Consider the following 21,957-nt stretch of genomic DNA (forward strand, 5'->3'; position numbering starts at 1 on the left):
GTTTGTGTGTAGGTTTGTGTGTGTTTAGGTGGGTGTGTTGCTATGCGAGATAATACATAATACATAATCCTCACTCTAGCCACAGTCATGAAGGAGAATGTATGTGTGTGTGTGTGTGTGTGTGTGTGTGTGTGTTTGTGTATGTAAAGAGTTAAACATCTGGCCATATAAGTGCATTTTCAAACACAAGTGCTTTTCCCTGCTATTCTCTTCCCCCTGGATCTGGCTTATTACTGGAATCAGTGCACAGGCTAACTAAGTAAAATGAATTAGTGGCTCCGAAGAGCTCTTGTGGTTATTAAGAGTGTGCGGTCTTCCGGCCATTCTCCCCTTCCCCTCTCTTTCTCTCTCTCTGGTCTTGACTCCCAATCACTTGATTTTCTCCGCTTGGCTGAGAAAACGAGCCCTCGGCCCGGTCTTAGTTCCTCATGTTCGGCGCCGCGATCTCTCTGGCGGTGTGACAGGACGGGTGAATATCAGAGCGCACGCACACACACACACACACACACACACAGACACACAGACACACAGACACACACGCGCTGTCAACCGTCTGAAATCGTCTGCTTTGGCTTCCAGACATCGAAACTCTCCCCCCCCCACCTACAGGTCCACACACACACACACACACACACATTATGAACACCCCTTCACAATAACATACACTCCAAAAAAAGAACAAAACGACACTTCCCGCCTGACGTTTTCGACGGCGAACACACACACAGCTGACAGCCAGACAAGACGTCTCAAAACGGGATCAAAAGGTTGCGAACAGATGCTAAAATGTCCCGGAGAAAAGTTTCCCGCCTCGACGGGAAGCGATTGAAATGTCAAAACGGGTTATTCTCACCTCTCCCTTTCTCTCGGCGGGGAGAGAAAATAGTTGAGGAAACACCGAAGTGCTTGTTATGTGTTGCAAGCGGATGTGTGATTTCTTTGAGTCTATTTTGTGCCACCTCACACACACACACACACATTCACACACAAACATGCACGCAATGTCAAGCCCTCAGGATTATTGTCACATTTACATATTCAAGCTAAATAGGGAAAGCCAATGCAGGTTCAGAAATCATTCATTCAGACACTGATGCCTATGAAATGTCCTGGGTCAAATTAGTATGTAAGCTATTGGGGTGTATGTTCATGTGTGTGTTTAAGTGTGTGTCAACGGTGTGTGTGTGTGTGTGTGTGTGAGGCGCTCGGTGTTCAGTTGCATGTTTCGATGTGGGAGGTGTTGTTGTCAAGCCTGCTGCAGCCAATCTTCTCATCACACCAGGGACTCGAAACACTGTGTTTATGTGTGTGTGTGTGTGTGTGTGTGTGTGTGTTGCGTGTGTGTGTGTTGCGTAGGAGGTTGTGGGCGGAGTGAAAAGAGCATCTTCTATGAGCGCTCAATTGATTACCAAACTGATCGCAATCCAGACGCAGTCGTGCGGAAGAGCAGGCGAGCCTCAGCGAAGTCCTACAAGATGGGAGGTCAAAGTGTGTGTGTGTGTGTGTGGGGGGGGGGGGGGGAACAAGGCTGAGATGTCCATTCCAAGCACACACACACACATACACACACACACACACACACACACACATACATACATACATACATGCATGTACTCACACACAGAGGGAGGCTAATTAAATGGTGAGCAAATAGCACGTTGTCACTCTCAAGTCCATCTGTTGTTGGAACGACCCCTTTATTCTGACAGCATGTGTGTGAGCATACTGGCGTGTGTATGTGTGTGTGTGTGTGTTTTGGTGGGTGGATGGGTGGATTGGAAGGTGTGTGTGTGCGTGAGAGAGAGAGAGAGACAGAGAGAGAGAATTCAACCACACAAAATCACAGCATCAAATCTACACCGAGGCACTTCTGAAACCCCAAAAGTAGCAGCAGCCAAACTTTCACCAAATGTCTTATACAGTATATTGCAAATTATTTTTCTCCTGGAGGGCGTGAACAACACCGTGCCTTTTTCTCTGGGCATTTTTACAATGGCGCCTGCCTTCATAAAGAGAGCGAAGATTGCGATTTCAATCACCAAACCTCAACCTCACGGCAGATCATCTAACCACAGGGCTGCAGAACCGAGGAGATCTTTGATATTAAAAGTATCACTCACCAAAAAATAAGTTTGTACAGAGGAGAAAATAAAGTCAGCTTCTGGGTTTTGTAACAGCCCAGTTTGTATCAGATGTGATCCCATGCAAAGACAGTACAAGAATTTATTTGCTCACTCACCAACTGCCATCCCCCTTTTTTGCACTTTTCAAGCTAAATCTTACATTTCTTGAAGTGATACCACTGAGATATGTCCAATTAACCTATGATGTTTTACACCAATTAATGAAACCCTTCATGAATTTTCTCAGTGATTAACTTTCTCAGTCACTTTCACTGTATTATCACACCTGTAATTGGCTTTAGCTTTCAACCCCACTGCAAAAGGACAGTTCTTACTTGGCCTCCTTGCTTCCAATTTTCCAGTTTTGGTGTTTCAAACCACTTTCCTCTAGCTGTGCCTCTGCAGCAACAGCCCACAGTCCGGTGTGCTCCAGAGGCTTGGAGGCTTTCAACCTCTCTTATGCTCCTCTGACACCGTCCCTCTTTCGGAGAGCCGGAGGGAAGAATGCTAATTTCCCTCGTGCTCCGGTTTCTCCTCCGCCCACTCTCTCTTTCACTCCCGTCTCCGCTTCCACCCCACCGACCCACTCCGTCTCCTCTCTCTCCTCCCAGGTTCTGTGCGCAGAAACTCGACGGTGAACAGCAGAGCCAGCGGACTGAACGCCAACCATCGGATAAAAGACCGGGACTACTTGGGGTGGATGGATTTCGGCCGCCGCAGCGCAGAGGAATACGAGTACTCCTCGTAAAGAGGCCGCCGCGGCTCATCGCCCTCCGTACGAGCACAACGAGAAAAAGAAAAAAAATGAAATAAACACGCAAGCTGGCTCCTCACCGTATCACAATAAGAGTCTATTTATGATGTATTTGTTGTACATTTGTTTGTAAAACTAAAATAATGCAATATACATATGCCAAATTTTGCAGAAAAGCTCTCACTGTCCATTGGTTTGTTTGTTTGTTTGTTTTTTTCTGGTTTCTCTGGTTTTCTCTTATCATTTTGAGTGGAAAGGATTGGGTTGGTGTCAGGGTCTGTTGAGACTAACTTGACTGAATAAAGATTGAAAATATGATCCTCTGCGGAAGATTTCTTCAAACGCAACGCATGCCACCTTAAATCCATGTTTAGAACACGTGTCAAAAAAGAAACCTAATTTCTGGCGCAACATGCTGTAATCTCGGATTATTATGGAGAAGTATTACCAAGAGGATAATAGACGTATTATTGCATCACAAAACAGAGAGATACCCATCATGCACGGATAAGCACACACTGCTGCTCTCACACCCATTTTGGTGATGATTTATTCCCTCAGAAGGCTTACAGAGGGACGAGGGTCGTATTAATGGTAAAGGCTATTAACGCATGCTTGGTATTGTGCCGCAGCGTTCCATATTTGACAAAGAATTCTATTTAGCAATGTCAAATATGTGCTTTGTGCATATCAGCATGAACACAAGAGGGAAGACGGGACCTCGACCCGGCTATGGATCCAGGCGTAAAGAATCGACCAACTGTCATTCGCTTGTTTTTTCCTGTCACTCCTCTGTCAGTTTTGATTTACTGAAATGAAAAACACAGCGTCATGACAGCCGCCCCTCTGCTTTTCGAGTATGAATGAACAGAAGTGGGTTATATGCGTGCATATTGCGTAATCCGACGCATACAGAGAATGCATTTCTCATAATATCACAATCACACAATCCAAGGATTCCCAAACACTCACAATCCCAATCACGCCTGATGCGAGATGATGAGAGGATGCAAAGAACATGCATGTAAGAAGTAAGAAACAGACCATAGTGGATTATGGGTAACGAGCTTAAGTGAATAAACCTAAAGAGAGCAATGTGTGAATCTGGAAAGAGGGTCAGTTTGCAGCCACACACATCCTTCAGAGAGCAGGGGATGCTGGGAAATATCTTCAAAAGCGCGGCGAGAACATCATCAGCTGTAACTTCTGTACTGAAACACCGAAAATGGCTCGGAGCACTTGGACAAACTTATATCGATTGAATTATTAAAGCGGACTCAAAATAAATCAGGATAATTGCTTTCGGCTTGGCAACAAAGATGACTGACAGGTCGCTGAGAGCTCAGCGGTCTAGACGATGTGTTATGGTGTTGTGAAGAAAATTTAAGGCATTTAAGGCTGTTTGAGCATCGTTTTGCATAATTCAGTGGAAGGGAGGTGATGTTGATATTTGTCATGGAAACTCACTTTATTGACGTTCCACGCTGCTTTTCATTATCATCATAAAAATCATCCTGAAAGCAGCGATTTCAATAAAAACCACCGATTGTGGAAGGCTACTTCAACCTGTCAGGGATTATTTCTAAGGGAAAGAGTTCCATATGTTGAAATCCTGCAGCGGGGGTGAATTGGGATGAAGCAGTCCATTATGCTGCTGCTGGTCCCATGTGTTAAGTGAAAGATGTGCCTTTGTGAGTGAGAGATGGAAAGAGAGATCGATGAACAAAGTAGGCTCGGTGAATTATTCAGAGAAGTGGTTATGGAGGCCTTGGGGGGAAAGAGAGTGTTCCCTGTGTTTGTGAGTGTGTGTGTGTGTGTGTGTGTGTGTGTGTGTGTGTGTGTGTGTGCGCCTTGGGTATTGAAGTCACTGACTTGGACCCGGGTCACACTTGAATCACAAACGCACAGAGAGTTGAGATTCAGAAAGGGGGTTTGTGAAACGACCCAAACTTCTGTTCAAGGAGGGTTTCCTCACACAGAGAGACTTCAGAGTTAAAGACTTCACATAAATGTCTCCACCGTGTGTTTGTGCATGCAGATGTGTGTGTGTGTGTGTATGTGTGTGTGGATGTGGATGCCCGTCCAATCACAGGCCCAGGAGGGATCCAACTCACTCATTACAAGCACGACGTCTTACATGCAATGAGCGATTTGATAGAACTCATAGATGCATAAGTGCTCTGGTTTTGTGTACTAATGGGCAAAGCCACACAGTCATGAAAAGAACATGAGCTCCAAGAGTGTGTCTATGGTGAAAATGCAGCAACAGTGTTGAGCAGATGGTGCCGTGTTTGCGAAGCTCCTCCTGGTTCTTCTGTAAAATTGGCTTGACATCCTGCATTTCATCCTCTCTCTTTCTGTCTCCAGCTCTTCCTTTCTCTCAGTCCAATTCAGCTCCTTTCAAAGGTGTTTTATTGGCATTAAAAACAATTAAGTGCTCATTGCCAAAGTAAAAATAACAAATCTGTAGGCTGTATACAAGCCTGCAGCTTACTTTTTTTTTTTTTTTTATCACAATTAAGTTACCAATAGATTCATTATATAGATATTTAATGCTCAGTATCTCACAACTGCACTCCACACATATAGAACTTAAATTAGAACTATAATTAACATATAGAACTATAATTTCAACGTCATGAAATATAAACTTAGCAAACATGACCATGTGACAGGAGTGGTTCAAAATAATCAAATCAATCAAAATACAATTTAAAGGACATCTTTCTCTCTCTCCTCCCTGCTTTCCATCATTCCAAGGGACTCGCTACACATTAAAAATACCTGAAAATAACCAAAATGGTGATGAAGCAAACATAACATTCATAACAAAATTTTTGAAACCCATCAAAATCCTGTATGTGAATGTGGACAGTTCAGTGTTGCTTTGCTAATAGGGAGAAACAGCACCTTCCAAAGCAAGAAACAAGAGAGCCAAGAATATCTTGGCAGTGTCATAAAAAAAAAACAAATTGTGGAGCCGCTCCATTAATCATGACTGGGAGACTGGCTTTGTGGGCAGAGCGACTGTGTTCAGGGTTATTTTATGGGGGTATGGGCACATTTTCCAGTTATACCTATTTAGCACTGCGATGAAATGAAGCTCGTCCGGATGTAAAATCTCCAGCAAACAGTCCATGAAGTCGGCTTCCAGCTCGTTATCAGGCGAGTGGCTCCAGGTTCCTCGGTGTCTCTTGATATCAGAGATTAGCAGCTTAGCTCACTGCTTTCCAGCCTTGGGAAAGAGTTTAGATTATTCTATTTTAGGGTGGATTTCCTCTCATCGCTCAGGAGGAGGTTGATTTGATCCCATGATAAATGAGATTAGCGAAATGTGACTCAAAAAGGGACAAATGCCCACGGTGAAAGACACCAGTGACATCTGAAAGGCAGCATTAATTTCTAATAAATTATACCCATTCGTTGCCGCAGTGACATTTTGGGGTTATTGGGGCCGGTGATGAGATGGAGCCCAGCTGTCAATCACACAGAGGCTAATAGCAGTTTAATAAGCAGCTCTCATCATATCCCTCTGAGATACAGGCGGATAGCGGATAATGGGTAATGACTGTGCCTATGTGGACAGACCGAGAGGGAACGACACACACAATGCACTTCACATACTAATAATTTCCTGTGCTGAGTTATTCGTGAGCACCATCTGCTGGAGGAGGGGAACTAATCATCTCCCTTTCCTTTTTCATAATTGCCTCAGACAGTCTTGATTAAGATATGTTTACACTGGGAAAAAAACAACATTTTAATCCACTGTTTCATGAATTTTTATTTGGAAAAAGAAAATGTTACCCTGATTGCATGCTCACCTCAATTATTACAATGATGTCTGGTTACTGGATATGAACTACACATAATCTGTCTGAAGTGAATTTATTTCTGAGGGTGTCATTCCTGACATTTCAGTGGCAATGAACAGTCTTATATACAGTGATTGCATGTGAGATAACGCATAATAACCTTTATGAAAAATAGTTTTAAATACAGGATAAGATTTTTTTAAATAAATAAACACATAACAAGTGCAACAAATGGGTTCGACAGCTCCTGTAACCGAGACAAGCTCAGCCTTTTCACACCCCACTCCAATGCATGAAGGACATACATTATCAACACAGCAAAACACAGATTGTTGAGGCACTATATTGCTTCATTTCACAGACGAAACCACAAGGAAAATACCGGGAAAGCTTCCGACCACAACGGCTGATTAACCACGATCACTTCACTCATCCCTCTCCACTGTCCAGCCCCTCTGTAAGCTGCGGCTTCAGAGTATCGATCTGCCCGGCTCAATGGAAGCACCATCAACTTCCCTGTCTAATGGCCAATTAGGAAACTAAACCAAAGCATCTTTAATACTGACAGAAAATCAGTTAAATGATTTCTTGAAAGTGACTTGTGGACTCACACCTAAATTACTTTAGGAGGGATTTAGAAAGGAGGCAAGGGAGAGAATGAGTGATATAGAGTCAGATTGAGAGACAAAGAGAGAGAGAGATAAAGGATGATATATTCTCATGTATTTGGTGTAAATTCTTAATCATATATAAAACATGGAGCTCAAGATTTACTTCTTAATCCCATACTAGCAAAGAAGAAAGGCATGTTCAAGTGCTACAGCAACTACAAGTCGTCAACTAGTGCGATGGCAAATTTGATAGAGTGTGCGTCTGTATGTGTGTGGGCTTTCGTGTGCATTTATTTGGTGTATTTGTTTCAGAAAGACAAGAGTGTGAGTACTACATCTAACCAGCAGAGTTAGTCTCCAGTGCAGGGATCCGAATTGAGAGGGGGAGATGCCAGCAGCGCTGACTGCATAACGTTTGGATCTTACCAGACTGGCATCTCGGTATGCTCAAGATGCTTTTCAATTGCTTTTAATACAAGCAGGAGTAGCCACCTAGAGTGCCAGAGGGGCACTAGAGGCTGTGTAGTGTCAGTGTGGGACCGCAGCAGGGTAACTGTTCAATAGTGCTTATGGTGAGGACTGTTGCAGTCATACAGTATGAACGGTGTCAGTCAGTGTTTGTTGGCTCCAGCTGGCTGTTCAACAGCCGGTCCTTGGCCCCAGCCGCCTCCTACTTGAGGCTGGTCTGCTTGGGCAGTCTGGTGGCCAGCAGGAGTTCCGACTCCTCCTGGGGCCCCGGGCCTTTCATAGCCATACTGGCCCCTACCATGGCGGGATAACTCCTGTTCCTCCTTATTCCGTCGGTCCCGAAAGGGGAGCCGGATCTCCGCAGCCCGCCCAGAGGCCCCAGCATGGGGCCGGGACTCACGGCTCTGCCCCCCGGAGCTCCGGCCACGCCCAACCGCTTCACCTTGTCCACCAGGTTGAGGTTGTGGACGGTCACGCTGACGTCCGTCTGGCTCTCGCAGTCCCGCGCCCTCTGCCTGCCCCGCAGACCCCTTGTCACCTCCTTCAGGATGGAGCGAGCGGGCTTGGAGGCCAGGAAGTTGTCGTAGGAGGGGCTCTTGAAGTCGAAGCCCGCGGTGCCGTCCGCGCTCCCGCCGGGCGGCGCGGCCGAGCCTCCCTGCCCCGTGGGGGAGTTGGGAGGGGTGGATGGGCGCATGGGGTCGGGGTGGGGGGCTCGCTGAGGGGCGATGGAGGTGCTGAACAAGACCCCTCCGCTGCCCTGACCGTGCTCCAGGCCCTGGCTCTGGTGATACATGGCTGCTGAGATCCCTCGCTCCTGGAGGAGGCGCACTAAGCCCAGGGAGGTGCTGGTGGTGCGCGTTGCATCTCTGCACCAGAAAACAGGACAAATCAGTGATCAGGCATGGGAAATGGAAGTCAATTACATCATGTTGGCTTGTAAAACTACAAACAATATCCATCTTAACAAGTTATTTCATCTATATTTGAGTCGTGATACAAGTGGGGTGATCTGCTTCCTTCTGCCTTTGTCCAAGTATCGATGCTTGATTCCTGAAACAAGTGAAACTTTATCGGAAAATGATCTCACCCCATTGGCAGATTTTTTTTACTTGTTTTCAGGATATTAACTAAATATGAGATGCGTGACTTGTTAGGATAGACATTTTTTGCAGTGAAACAGTAACATGTTCAACAAACTTCACCAGCTGCAAGTAAAATATTTCATAGAATATATCATAAATTTGCTGGCGTGCCTGAGGTTGGTCGAGGATTCGGAGGGCCTGAGGCTGAGCCGGCGGGGGGTGCAGGGCGTGGCGGCAGGGGTGGACAACAGAGTGCTGGTCATCACACAGGAAGAAGTCGCTGGGCCTGGGTTCAGACTGGAGGGAAACAAGAAGAGAAACAGCAAACGGTGAAAAGACGCTCCTTCTCATTGATCCCTCTTACCGATCTGAACTTAAACACTTGCACTTTCAGGATAACTCATCGTTCATTAATGCTTTCTTAGCTCAGAAGGAGTCTGATGTGCACAAGTGTTATTGTCTCTTGAAGCTATCAGCGCACGCATTCATTATTTAGCACCCTCCCACTTGGTCTAGCAGACAGTTGACTGAATGTTGTTGCTTGGATGCCATCCCACCTCACAGACTGCTGCTTTGGTCTAATTTGTCCCCTGAGATGTGGCCAAAATCTGACTGAGTGAGCATTTAGCACACTGTAGGCTTCTCAAAGCATCGCATAAGCACACTAAGCCGCATCACACATTTCAGTTGCATCTTTGTTCAAGGTTGCAATTAACGTATTATTGCAATAGATTAAACTATTATCAAAAGCTAATTTCAGTAGCTTTTACCGTGAAAAGCCTGCATCATTCAAGTGTGAAGTAGATGTGCATCTCTATGGGTAACAGACAGTTGTAACAAAAAAAGATTTTTTTCATTAGAATTTTGTCACAAGATGCATGGAGTTAATATGGCTGCTTTAAGCAAAACAAGTTAAGCTTTACAGAACGCTGATTATGAATGAACTCTGGAACAACAATGAGAAAACTTGGAGAAACTTTGAGGCCCATTGAAAACTGGACTGTGATAGTCAGTTCTCCACCAGCAGCAGATCAGTTATGTTGCTTACCTGGGCGTGACCCGGGTCTGCTCATCGGTTGGGTGGAGGATCCGGCAGGTCGTGAAGGTGTAAGTGGAGCTGGTGTGGGCCATGCATTTACCTGGGTAGTACGCAGCTGGAAATCACACAAACACAAAGACACACACACACACACACACACACACACACACACACACACAACCAGTCATTAAAGCTCCATGGTGAATTGCAGGAGGTTTCAAGACTTTTAGTTATACAAAACAGTGCAAGTTAGATAACTGGCTAAATTCAGTGGCAAAGACTGGTCAAAATATTAAAATATACAGCATATTCTGTATATAAATGGCAATGAGTGGGGGTCAGGGGTTAGACTAAGGTTCAGGGTTTAGGTTACATAGTCTGTAGAGATGCTGCAAATAGGCAAGTGACACTTTGAACTTCTTCTTTTTGTCACCTGATAGTTGAGTATCAACACTGGACTATCCAAATAAAGTATTAACATTTTTTCACTTAGTAGCTAGGCTTCATGATATTAGCTTCCTCCTCTCCTATCCCTTGCCCTTTTCACTGGGCTGAGATTCTTTGGCTCCGCCCACTGAGGTTTACCTCAACCAATGAGATTATTTCTGCTTCCACAGCGGCTCTGACTCACCCAGGGCGTCGGTGTTGCTGAGATGTGGCGAAGCGGACGGCGTGGGGGGGGAGGGCGGGACGAAGCTGGGCGGGGGCTGCCCAGGGTTAGGGTCTGCGGCGGCGGGGGCGGGGGGCACGGCCGGGGAGGCGGAGGCCGAGGAGGTGGGCAGGCTCTGGAAGTACTGCTCCCCCGGCTCATCCTCCTCGAAGCCGCCCCATGGATACACCTGCAGACACGGCAGGAGTGGCACAGGGAGCATGGAGTCCAGGGCATTACACATGCACAGACACACACATCTATGGTGACCACTCATAAGTGTTGGCTGGTAATGCATTACAGAAATATTAGTATTTTTCCCAGTAGTGCTTCATGCATTATTAGCACCATAGCTCCTGCATTACATTGCTAGCTTGCCTGGGAAGCTAAGCAGGTTTGGCTGTGGTTAGTCCTTGGATGGGAGACCACCTGGTGCTGGAAGTGGTGTTGGAGGACCAGTAGGAGGTGCTCTTCCCTCTGGTCTCATGAATAATATCCCCAATGCCCCAGGGCAGAGACAGGGACTCTGTCCTGTGAGTGAACACCGTCCTTCGGATGAGACGTTAAACCGAGGTCCTGACTCTGTGGTCAATAAAATCCCACCGGCACTCATCGCGAGAGTAGGGGTGTAACCCCGGTGCCCTGGCTAAATTCCCCAAAACAGGCCCTCCATCATGGCCACCTAATCATCCCTCGTTACCTAATTGGCTCTTTCAGTCCTCTACTCTCCACTGTGATAGCTGATGTGTGGTGAGCGTTCTGGCGCAAACTGGCTGCTGTGCATCACCCAGGTGGGTGCTACACATCGGTGGTGGATGAGTTGAGTCCCCCCCCCCCCCGATATGTGAAGCACTTTGAGTACCTAGAAAAGCGCTATATAAATTGTAATCAATTATTATTATTAATGAAATCCCAGTAATAATATTCCCATGGCCAAAAATAATATTAAAAACCCCACTCTAACCCCAACCTATATCCCATCTCCCTAATCATTGTCCTCTCACATCAAGCTAGCTTAAATGAGAAATGGCAGAAAAGTAGAGGTTCTGCTCTCACTACTTTGATTTTATTGAGGAAAAAGATGACTAGAACATTGTACATCAATGCTCTTTGGTTTCCCTGGTCATTCATAGGAGAACTCCTGATTTTTGAAGGTAAAAGAGGATGCAACCCCCAATTCTGGGGGTGTAATGGAAAAGTAATGAGTAGCGCAATGGATTACTGCTGCCAGGGAGTAAATAATAACATTATTTTTGCAATGACTAACGATAAATTAGTAATATATTACTTGTTTTGAGTAATGAACCCAACACATCATACAGACATCAGCAGAGATGCACGTGCATGAGCACACACATACTGTATTTTGTAGACATTAACTGAGCAATCACACACACACACACACACACACACACACACACACACCTGCTCCAGCTCTAGTTCCAAGGGTCTGTAGCCCTTTGGCACGACTCCTGGCCTGGCATCGAGGATCACGCCCAGGTGAGGCTGGGCTAACTGCTGCCAGTGGTGCAGGGTGGCAGAGCCTGGGGGAAACAAACCAATACAGCTGCTATGTACTTGACTAGCAATACCTTCAGATACACACAAATATGATGAATATCGCATGAAGGAATACTTTGATATTTTGAATTTTAGCTGGTTATTTTTTCATCACCAGACACTTCATACATTTGTTTTTTTTAGTTTCCCTGAAAGAGGTTGTTCCTCACTGACAGTTAGCAGTAAGCTAGCTAGCTGTGACTTATGGTTTCAGTTAGGAATGCTAACAAGCTATTTAATAACTTTTTTAACTCACAATGTGAAAGAGAATCAGAATCCAAATTATGTTATTCATCGAATGCAATAAATATGTAGGAATTTGTGACATTGGTGCAGAGTATATTGACACCTAATGCAGTGACGTAGATAGGCTACATGCTAGCATATATGGTACAGGGACAACATGACCTCATATTGTAGGGCTTACAGACAGCAGGTTATGTGGCAAGTGTATGAAAAATAACCATTCAAAGTATGCCTTTGATACTATTAACTAATTTGTAATGTCTATCTAATAAACACAACCATGAAGAACAAGTGGAGAGACAGAATATAGAATGACCTTTAGTGATCAGGATGAACGGAGGTGACAAGAAAACCCACAGAGTGATACTGGAAGGTGACAAGCAAGCAGAAGAAGAACGTGAAAATGAAAAGAAATGGAGGAGAAATTAGAATGAGCAAAGGTTTTTATTGGTAAGCCACACTGAACTGAAATAGAGATAGTAAGCATTAACAGAAGTGAACAAATAAAAATCACATAAAAAAAACAGGAGGGGACAGCCAAATGTAAAGAAATACAGACAGAAAAGACAGAATATAGAAGAAATGAGAAGGTGGAAATACAAATAAGCACATGTATATAATGTGTTGCTGATGCTGAACATGAATAGAGGTAATAGGAGGATGTCTATATCATGGAGAGTAATGCTGACAAAGATAAAACACAACAGTGAATAGGAATGCTGTCAAATGCAGTACTGATTATCACCAGCAGAGGGCAGCACAGGCAAACAATACCCATACAGCAGTAACCTTAATACTGGATCATACATCCTAATGTAATAATGTGATACTTATTGATCTCCATAGGGAAATTATCTTTTCCCATGCCCCACAGAGAGGTTAAGTATCTATGTTCAAATTTCACAAGGAAGATGCTGAAGAGGTCAAACATCACTTTTTCTCAATTTTGCCCTGATGCATGTCATAATTTCTGCCAACAAAAAGGATGTCATCCCCTCTTTCATCCCTCCTTCAGTCACGCCGTGTGTGAGTGGGTGTCTACAACCAACCTCTAGGCTGTGTGTCTTTGTAATAGGCGCGTGGAGACGCGAAACCGCCCGACTTGTGATGGTGCATGAGAGACCAGAACGAGTTGAAGAGCATGAGCGACAGAGGCCTGTCCTTCCTCTCCCTGCCTCCCTTCATCTTCCTGCTGCCGGCCCGGTCCCTGGCCCCCCTCCTCCCTCTCTCCCTCTCGACCCCGGTGCCGGTCTTCCTCACCCAGCCCCACCCTCTCTCCCTCTCCCCCTCCAGCGTCCGCCCGTGCCGGCTCTCCCTCCTCCTCTCCCCCTCCGCCGCCCCCCGGCCCCGCTTGCTCCCCTTCTTCGCCCCGCGCTCCCTCGCCTCCTCACCTTCCAGCGGCTTGACGATCTGGAGCTTGTCAGGGAGGTAGGGCCCTCTGGAGGCCCACAGGTGGAGGCTCCCCAGGGACATGATGCTGTCGGACGGGGTCAGGCCGCCGCCCCCCAGGCTGTCTAGGAGCCCCCCGTGCCCCCCCCGCCTCCGCTCCCGCTCCTCCTCGAAGAAGCGGCGCTCGCTCAGGTTGTTCTGCCGGCGCAGAGACAGGCGGCGCAGGGCCAGCCGGAGGTCCTCGGCCCCGCCGGCCTTCTTCTCACGGCCATCTGCGCTGCTGCCAGAGCAGAGATGAGACAAAAACAAAAAGGGGAAAAATCTTGAGAAAAATTGATATACTGTTTAATATACCGTTATATACCATTAGGAGTTCATCTGGTATATTTGGTAAGATCTGGGGCCTTTCTATGTATATGTGGAAAAGTTACTATTCCTATTTATTCTAAAATGAATGTGCGCTACCCGTTTCATTGTGTATCTATGTAGGAAACATGCTGTACACTGTGATGTAACTTATAGTGGTCATGTATCCTCTTTACTTGCATTAGTTACAGCATGTAAATACTGTTGATACCAAGCTATTTTTTTATTTTTAGTGTCATTTTTTCAGTTTGTTTATCTTTTGATGCATTTTCACACCCTTTCATACAAGTTTTTTCAAGTACATGTCATACAAACTGACTTTGCTCAAGCCTCACACAACTGTGTAAAAACTATCTTCAATCCCTATTTAAAACTCTTCTCTCCAGTTTGGTCTTATTGATCGTGGCCTTCCTCACTTATCCTGATTGCATGCCGTCTCCATCAGGATGCTCTGGGTCCGGTTGTCAAGGGCAACGTTGTCTCCGCTGAAGTTGCCGTCATACAGGCCGGAGCAGGGCGTGGCCAAGCCGCTGGACTGGGGCGACGTACGAGACGACAGAGACTGGTTGGAGCCCGGGATGTTGGAGTTGGACGGGGTCAGCGAGCGCTGCCGGGCCGTCTGATTGATGTTCTTGACCGTCTGGAACACACGCTTGCGGTGGGTCCTGCACACACCCGGACACAAAATTGTGTTCCATTGATAGACAGTATATAGTTAGTGTTGGGCAAAAACCTATTCTTACTTCTTTTTCTTTAATTTTCCTCCAGTGTTTCAAAACCAGATTGCATTTTTAGTTTTGCAAACATCTCTTTGACTTTTTGGGAATGAGGTTTATGCAAGACACTGAAAATATACAATATAGAGTTTGTAAAGTAGATCAGAGAATTTGGGAGTTGCATGAAAAACTTAGTCCATACTTCTGTTCCTCGCACTCTGGGTCGTCCAGGCTCAGCTCCTTCCTCATTGTTCCCTCAATCTCAGCTGCCAGAGAATCCTGCAACACACACATTCATGTTGAAGACTAGGAAATGTTCCCACATGTGCACAGACACATGCACACACACTCACATACACACACACACACACACTCTCCCTCACCATGGGGTACAGCCCCAGGGGGTGGAAGCGTCGGGGGGTTCCTGCAGGAAAGTTCCTGTTCCTCAGGTTCTTCAGCTCCTCCTGGGCTTCATGCAGCATCTCTATACACTCCAAGTACTTCTCCTCCAACTCCTGGAGCTGCCATTACCAAGAGAAACACCACAGATAGTAAGCATATGAATTGTATATTGTGACTGATGAGGAATTAGCGTTGTCACGACAACCAACATTCCAATACTACTTCAATACTGTAGCAAATGATTGAATTCAATATTGAATTTTATAAATCTTCAATACTTTTGCCAAATGTGTTCTGCAAGCTGAAATTCCATTTCAGGATCACCTCCATAGGGCGTTTACGTACAGATGGCAAGTCGACTGGATTTTGTTAAACGAAGAAGAAGAAGAAGAAGAAGAAGAAGAAGAAGAAGAAGAAGAAGAAGAAGAAGAAGAAGAAAAAGAAAAAGAAAAAAAAAGAAAGAGGAATAAGGATTGCTACAACAGGCTTGGAACAGAACAGGATTAAGGACTTCAGCTTCATATCACTTTTTCTCATAAACTCTTAAACCAAGGACACAAAATGAACAGTTGGTAGCGATAATACCCCGGTGAGGAAGAAGAAGAAGAAGAAGAAGAAGAAGAAGAAGAAGAAGAAGAAGAAGAAGAAGAAGAAGAAGAAGAAGAAGAATTGAAAACATGGCAACAAACTAACCTGGCGCCAGGAGGGAAATATAAAACTATTTTACTCACTGAACTGACATCAAAGCTGTGCTAACACATTGTTTTTTTTGTTTTTTTTTGCCGTAGAATCTTAGTAGTATCAGATTTTTAGATATTAAAACTTTGCATTGGTATTGAAGTGAAAATTCTGGTATCGTGACAACGCTGTGAGGAATATACAGTATGTGTTTGCAATGAATAAAGTGTGATTTGGAGAATGAATTGATAGACTTAGCAGGGAAATGTGCAGTCGAGGGATTATGGTGGAGTGGGTGTCACCTCGGCTGTAAGCTGCCGCTGGGCGTCTTTGGCTGCCAGCAGGTGCTGAGAGAGTTCCTCATTCTCCACCGCGTACTGGACACACACACACACACACACACACACACACACTCATTTTAATTAACAAATTGAACAGAACATAGCGACTGTAGCTTATGAAGCAGAGGTTAAACAAATGACAACTTGTTTGTGTCTGTGTGTTTGTGCATGTGCTCTCACAGATTTGGCTTTCTTTTGCAGGTCTACTATCTGAGAGAGAAGGTGTGTGATCTCCTCCTGCTGTCGGGAGGCATCCTCGGTCTTGCGAGCCAGCTCCTCCGCGATGGTGGAGATCTGGAGACTGGACAACCCTGACACACAGAGAGAGAGGACAGACAGAGAGAGAGGTCAGTTCAGCCAGAGGGAAGAGAGATGAGAGTCTACAGCAGCAAGGGAAAGTAGAAGTATAACCACCGGGTAGACAATGAAATAGAAGAGAGGACAGAGTCAAAGGGGAATTTTAAAATCCAATTCATTATAAGTTAGTTTAGTTTAGTTGATAGAGATCAAGGTATGCAAAAGCAACCATCTATCCAAAAAGCAACCCAAAGGCACATCATGCAGCCTCTTCCCTATAAACAGAAGCAACACACAAGAAATCAAAACCACACACACAAAGAAAATCAGAGTCTAAAAGAGAGAGAGAGATGAGAGCTTACTGAGTTCCTTAACACAGTCATTGACCAGCTGCTGCTCCTTCTCCTCATAGGTTTCAGTCTCTGTCTTCAGATGGTTGGCCTGCGTATAGACACAAATTATAAAACCAATAGTTCTGGTCCTCAGTTCAGTTTTTTTTTTTTTTCATTTAGATATTAAAGGTGCTGTGCGTAGCATTTTAAATGATTCTGGGACTCTGGCTCAGAGTATCCTCAGAGTATCCTACGTCGTGTGGGTGTGTGTATGTGTGTATGTGTGTGTGTGTGTGTGTGTGTGTGTGTGTGTGTGTAAATACCTCTGAGCGGAGTGACAGGTTCTCCTCTTCCAGCTCTTTGAGTTTCTTCTGGAGCGTGTCGGTCCCAAAGCCTCCTGCAGCAGTCTCCACTTTACTCTTCTTACCCCTAAATGGAGAGAGAGAGGCAGAGCCAGCCCAAAATCTGTCACTCAGAGTCAGAACCTCAACTCTTACACTGGACTTTAAGCCTGAGTACTCGGTTAAATTATGTTAAGATGGATGGACATTCTTTGCAGTGCTCGAGTTGTATGAGAATCTAGGTTCTATCTAGGTTATACTGGTATGTAATACTCTTAGGCTGTTATTGATTACTTACACTGCACTCCCAAAACTAAAAGTGGGAAAGTAAAAAAGAGAGGGCAAAGTATTTATAGATGGGAGCAGTGATATTGAGTAAAAAAAACAAAGGATGCTAACGTTGGGGAGCCGCTGGACTCGTCCTCGCTCTCCTCAGCTGCATTGGTGTAAAACTGCAGCAGCTCGTCCTTCAGGTTCAGCTCATGGTGCAGCTGGGCCACCTGGGAAACAGCACATCACATTCACTGCTGGTGTGTATGTATGTATGCATGTGTGTGGTGTGCAAAAAATGTACATCTCAATGTGTCATTTAGTTTCATATTCGGTATTAAAATCGTATTTTTCTTAATGCAAGTAAAAAAAACAAAAGCCAGTCGGGTGAGATCATTGCACTTTTTTCCAATGCAGCTTCACTTGTTTCAAGAAAATTCAAGAAACAAACAAGCGTCAATATCTTGAAACAAGGCAGAATAAGGTGAATCACTCCACTAGTATCAAGAAAATGACACTTGATTCTAAAAAAGTCTGGAAACAAGTCAATGTGCATTGGAAATATGCAATTATCTCAACCCCACTGGCATATTTTGGCAGATCTGTGCGTCTGTGTGTGCACGTGTGTGTGTGTGTGTATGTGTGTGTGTGTGGGCACGCACCTCCTCTGTGATGTGTCCCACTTGTTCCTCCAGGTAGTCATTCTGCTCAGTCAGAGTTCTGTTCTTCTTCAGCAGCGATTGGCCGATCCTGGCAGCCAACTCCAGATCTCTCTCTTTCTATTGGAGGAGAGGAGAGCAGAGGAGAGGAGAGGATGTAACTTTGTTTCATTTGTCACTCCCTGTGGGTGGAGAAGATTTCCCACCAGCATCTGCACCAGACACCGGAATTTAATTTGGCCAAATAGGGCGAATCTACTGCATCTCAATTAGTGCAGATGGGACTCTCTTCTCTGTTGCAGCCCCACTTTGTGATTTAGCCGGATTAGAACATTTTGCCTGGCCGCAGCTTTGAATTACACTGATAGAATAGACGGAAATAGATTATCTCACCTCCTCCAACAGACGTGTGACAGCATCGATGTCATTGTAGGTCTTCGTCATCTGGCCCACTCTGTCTGCACATAGCACTGTGGGAGGAACCGGGAAAATAACACACACACACACACACACACACACGCACACACACACAGCCACATTATGTAACGCAGTAAGAGGTGATGGCGGGGTCATGTTTAGGATGTAACACTTCCATGACCAGTGATATAATGTTAGTGTATGAGAGAGCAGGGTGAAGTGAAAGAGAGGGGGGCTTTGGTTGTTTTCCATGGCACACGCAGCAGTTAGTCTCGATGGCCTTGAGGCTGTTATTGACATCAGAGCTCTAATCGATGATGCACAGTGCCGGGTTATTGGTTACACCATGTTAAACCTGTGTAGTCCAGTGAGCATTACTTATTCACCCACCAGCATCTATGGAGTAAATATTCCTCAGGAGAAAACAAAACGTAAAAAATAATGTCCACCCTGGCTCACACAGGACCAGTCCGGCTGATGAACTATGGTGCAGCAGGGGAATTTGTGTGTGTGTGTGTGTGTGTGTGTGTGTGCGCTCGAGGGCAGAGATGTCAAAACTGAGCAAGTTCAAAGTCACTAAGCCCCAGTAAATTCCTCTTAATGAGAAGAACAAAGCCAGGGACGAGCTCCACTGCAACACCATTCAACAGAATACTGTTTAAAAAAAAAAGCTAAAAAACGCTGTTTACACACTTTGTTGTGTTGCTGGAGATCCTGGGAAAAAAATAATTACTGTGTGAAACTTCTAATCCGCTGCAGGCATTATGCAAATTTTAGCATAATCAACAAAAAAGGGGGGAAATCCTGAGCTGGAAAAGTCAGCTAGGACTTCAGTCTACTATGTACACAAGTCAGAGCTAAAGACAGATATTAATGCCATAATCTGGCCAGCAACAACAGCGATCACATATTTAAATCACATTAAAGCACATCTCTCTCCTCTTTTCTGTTCTCTTTGACAAATCACAAGCGCTTTACCATCCTTGCCCTCCTCATAGAACCAGTCGTCCACCTCGCATCCATCCCTCCTTAATCTCTCCATCCTGCTGCTCTTGCTGTCCATCTCTCGCTCCGGTTAGTCGCGAAGCAGAAACGCTCACCGGTCCCAACACTGATCCATTCACTTCCTCCCTCTTCACTCCCACTGCTCGGCTACTGTGTAACCAACCGGCCCAGAGACTGAATTACTCTCCTCCCACATGGACGCCCTAACCCACGCCATGCACAGCAGAGAGAGAGGGAGAGAGAGAGAGAGAGAGGCAGAGAGAGAGAGAGAAAGTGTGTGTCTGTTTTGGAACAACTCTGTAGCTGCCGAGTCGGAGGCTGAAGTCGCGTTCCGATTGGACGGGACAGGATTTAGGATGGCCGTGGGAGCCAATCAGAGCGGATCCCTCCTCCCGGTTTATACATGCTGACAGAACACCCACACCTCTCTCCTTTCCACCTTTCTTTCCTTCATTCTCTCGCTTCCTCTCTCTCGCTCTCTCTCTTCCTCTATCTGCAAGGCCACTGAGCATCTATCTGCCTCCAGCAACAGTTACCATGGTGATGCTCGTCTACAAATCCCTGACACACACACACACACACAGAAAACAAAAGACTGGGAACCAATTATCTGACTTCCCCTAATACAGTGACTCAGTTCCTCCTACTTTTATAGGTTCCATGCAGTACAATTTTCATCGCAACACTCACACACAATACAGTAAACTGTTTTGATCAATTTACACACAATTTACAGTAACAGCACAATGTGAAGGCATTTCAAACAGCCAACAAATTAGCACACAGGACAGATGCAAGTAGATACAAGACCCTACAGCAGACTCACAGAAGTATTTGAGAGTCTCCTCGATCTGCTCGGTGGTCAGGTCGAGCCTGGTGTCCGGTGCGAGGACCGGGGTGTGCAGCCAGTCATCGTGGTCATAGCCGTAGACGGTGTCGGCCCGCAACCGGTACACCGGCAGCTGCTCCTCCAGAAGACTGATGATCTCAAACTCCGGCAGGTCAGTGCTGTTACACACATCTGAGCGCCAGAGAGAGAGAGGGAGGGAGGGAGGGAGGGAGGCGGGAGGTGAGGAACTGTGGATGTGAGGGAGATTAATACACTACAGCCTAGTGGTGGATTGTAGACCTTGGTGTTTCCCCCTGAAATTTATTTTTCACAGTGTGGAATAGCCTCAAAAACAGCATTTAGACCATCATGGAACACTAAAAAACTCTGAAAGCCAGGATACTTGTATAAAAGCTGATGAAAATATCTCATTAGAATTCAGGTTAAACGGTTCCCATAACCCTGGTATAAACTTTTGATAATCTTTTCAATAGGAGATATTTATAAGCCTAAATATGATCCTTTTCAGATTTGATTAGAGTAGATGAAACTTTAATGATGCCTATCGGGAAATTGGGTCTTAGATAAGATATAAATCAAGAAATAGAAAATAGAAAGATAGAAAGAAATAGAAAGAAATCAAGTAATAGAGTACTGAAGATAACAAAGCAAATTACAACCAAACTTATTGAAAAGAATACATCAAGTAAATAAAGACTCAGTGTCTTCACTGACAGATTTACAGGTTGAAGTGGGTGTGTACCGCTAGCTATTCACATTATCAGTTCAGATGTGCACATATGCATTGTAAGCTGTACACATTATCAGATTTAAAGATGGAAGTACCAGATCGTTGTCATGTGAAAACCTTGTAACTACAATTTTGGTGACTTTGGTGATGTTTTAACTTCAGTTGCATGGTTGTTTTATGGGCTCATGAAACCCTTTCAAAATAGACTTTGGATAGACTCTAAATTACAGTTTTATCTTAGTTTTTGAAAAGTTGACATTTTGGAGATGTGAGGTTTTCAACCAACAGCGAAGACACGTTCCAAATGTGGTTTCCTAATATCATCCGAATAACAAATCCTCAGAGATGACAACTTTTCCACATGTTCTATGCGTGTCAGGTCATTTAAACTAAACTCTAACACACACACACACACACACACACACACACACACGCGTACCTGTGATGGTCTCGGCGTCCCTGCAGTCGGGTGGCGCCGGGTGTGTGGGGAGCTGGCTGGGCTCGCCCTCGCTCACATACTGCTCCTCCTGGATGTGGCGCTGGCCGGGCTCGGGGTCCGGGTCTGGGTCCGGGGCCGGGGGCAGGGAGGAGGCCGGGGAGGCCAGCTTGGCTCACCTCTCACTGGGGGAGAGAATCGGGGGCCATGGGCCTCTGGAGCTGCAGCTCCACCGAGGCCGGCAGGTACTCCTGACAGCGACTTCCCTCCCACTCTCTCTCCCTGCAGAGCCTTTAACTAAGTGCTGCTGCTGACTGCACTTCTCATCTGTTGGGAAATGGATATGAAGGCAGATGATGATCAGGAGCAAATCTTGATAAT

At 45.4% G+C, this 21,957-nt stretch overlaps 2 protein-coding genes across 2 annotated transcripts; one reads left to right on the plus strand and one right to left on the minus strand.

Moving 5' to 3' along the window:
* The first annotated feature begins 1,302 nt into the window (after positions 1–1,302).
* LOC139660526 (cholecystokinin-like) lies at positions 1,303–3,138 on the plus strand. The gene is made up of 3 exons (XM_071538700.1): positions 1,303–1,345; positions 1,648–1,671; positions 2,678–3,138. Exons 1-3 carry the CDS (start codon positions 1,303–1,305, stop codon positions 2,869–2,871), a joined length of 261 nt encoding a protein of 86 aa, XP_071394801.1. The 3' UTR covers positions 2,872–3,138.
* A 3,531-nt stretch (positions 3,139–6,669) lies between these two features.
* On the minus strand, positions 6,670–20,576 carry LOC139660516 (trafficking kinesin-binding protein 1-like). Its single transcript, XM_071538684.1, has 18 exons — positions 20,387–20,576; positions 18,532–18,608; positions 18,142–18,258; positions 17,596–17,709; positions 17,192–17,287; positions 16,899–16,977; positions 16,420–16,550; positions 16,201–16,275; positions 15,202–15,339; positions 15,021–15,097; positions 14,519–14,767; positions 13,739–14,013; positions 11,967–12,085; positions 10,700–10,731; positions 10,310–10,311; positions 9,902–10,007; positions 9,025–9,150; positions 6,670–8,637 (listed from the first exon to the last, which is right to left on the minus strand). The coding sequence occupies exons 2-18, from the start codon at positions 18,580–18,582 to the stop codon at positions 7,974–7,976; spliced, it is 2,451 nt and encodes an 816-aa protein (XP_071394785.1). The 5' UTR covers positions 18,583–18,608; positions 20,387–20,576; the 3' UTR covers positions 6,670–7,973.
* Positions 20,577–21,957: the final 1,381 nt, after the last annotated feature.

The sequence above is a fragment of the Centroberyx affinis genome, unplaced genomic scaffold (genome assembly GCF_046629955.1).
Source record: "Centroberyx affinis isolate AG114_WGS23_722 - 3 ecotype Tasmania unplaced genomic scaffold, CSIRO-AGI_Caff_v1 ptg003327l_1, whole genome shotgun sequence".
In the NCBI taxonomy this organism is placed as follows: Eukaryota; Metazoa; Chordata; class Actinopteri; order Beryciformes; family Berycidae; genus Centroberyx; species Centroberyx affinis.

Coding starts and splice junctions, on each gene's coding strand:
- LOC139660516 (XM_071538684.1), bottom strand. CDS start 18,582: ATGACGAAGACCTACAATGACATCGATGCTGTCACACGTCTGTTGGAG. Junction 17,710..18,141: donor TGGGACACATCACAGAGGAG/GTGCGTGCCCAC, acceptor GCTGTTTCCCAG/GTGGCCCAGCTGCACCATGA. Junction 16,978..17,191: donor ACCTGTCACTCCGCTCAGAG/GTATTTACACAC, acceptor GTCTATACGCAG/GCCAACCATCTGAAGACAGA.
- LOC139660526 (XM_071538700.1), top strand. CDS start 1,303: ATGTGTGTGTGTGTGTGTGTGTGTGTGTGTGTTGCGTGTGTGT. Junction 1,346..1,647: donor TGTGTGTGTTGCGTGTGTGT/GTGTTGCGTAGG, acceptor TTAAATGGTGAG/CAAATAGCACGTTGTCACTC. Junction 1,672..2,677: donor TAGCACGTTGTCACTCTCAA/GTCCATCTGTTG, acceptor ACTCTCTCTTTC/ACTCCCGTCTCCGCTTCCAC.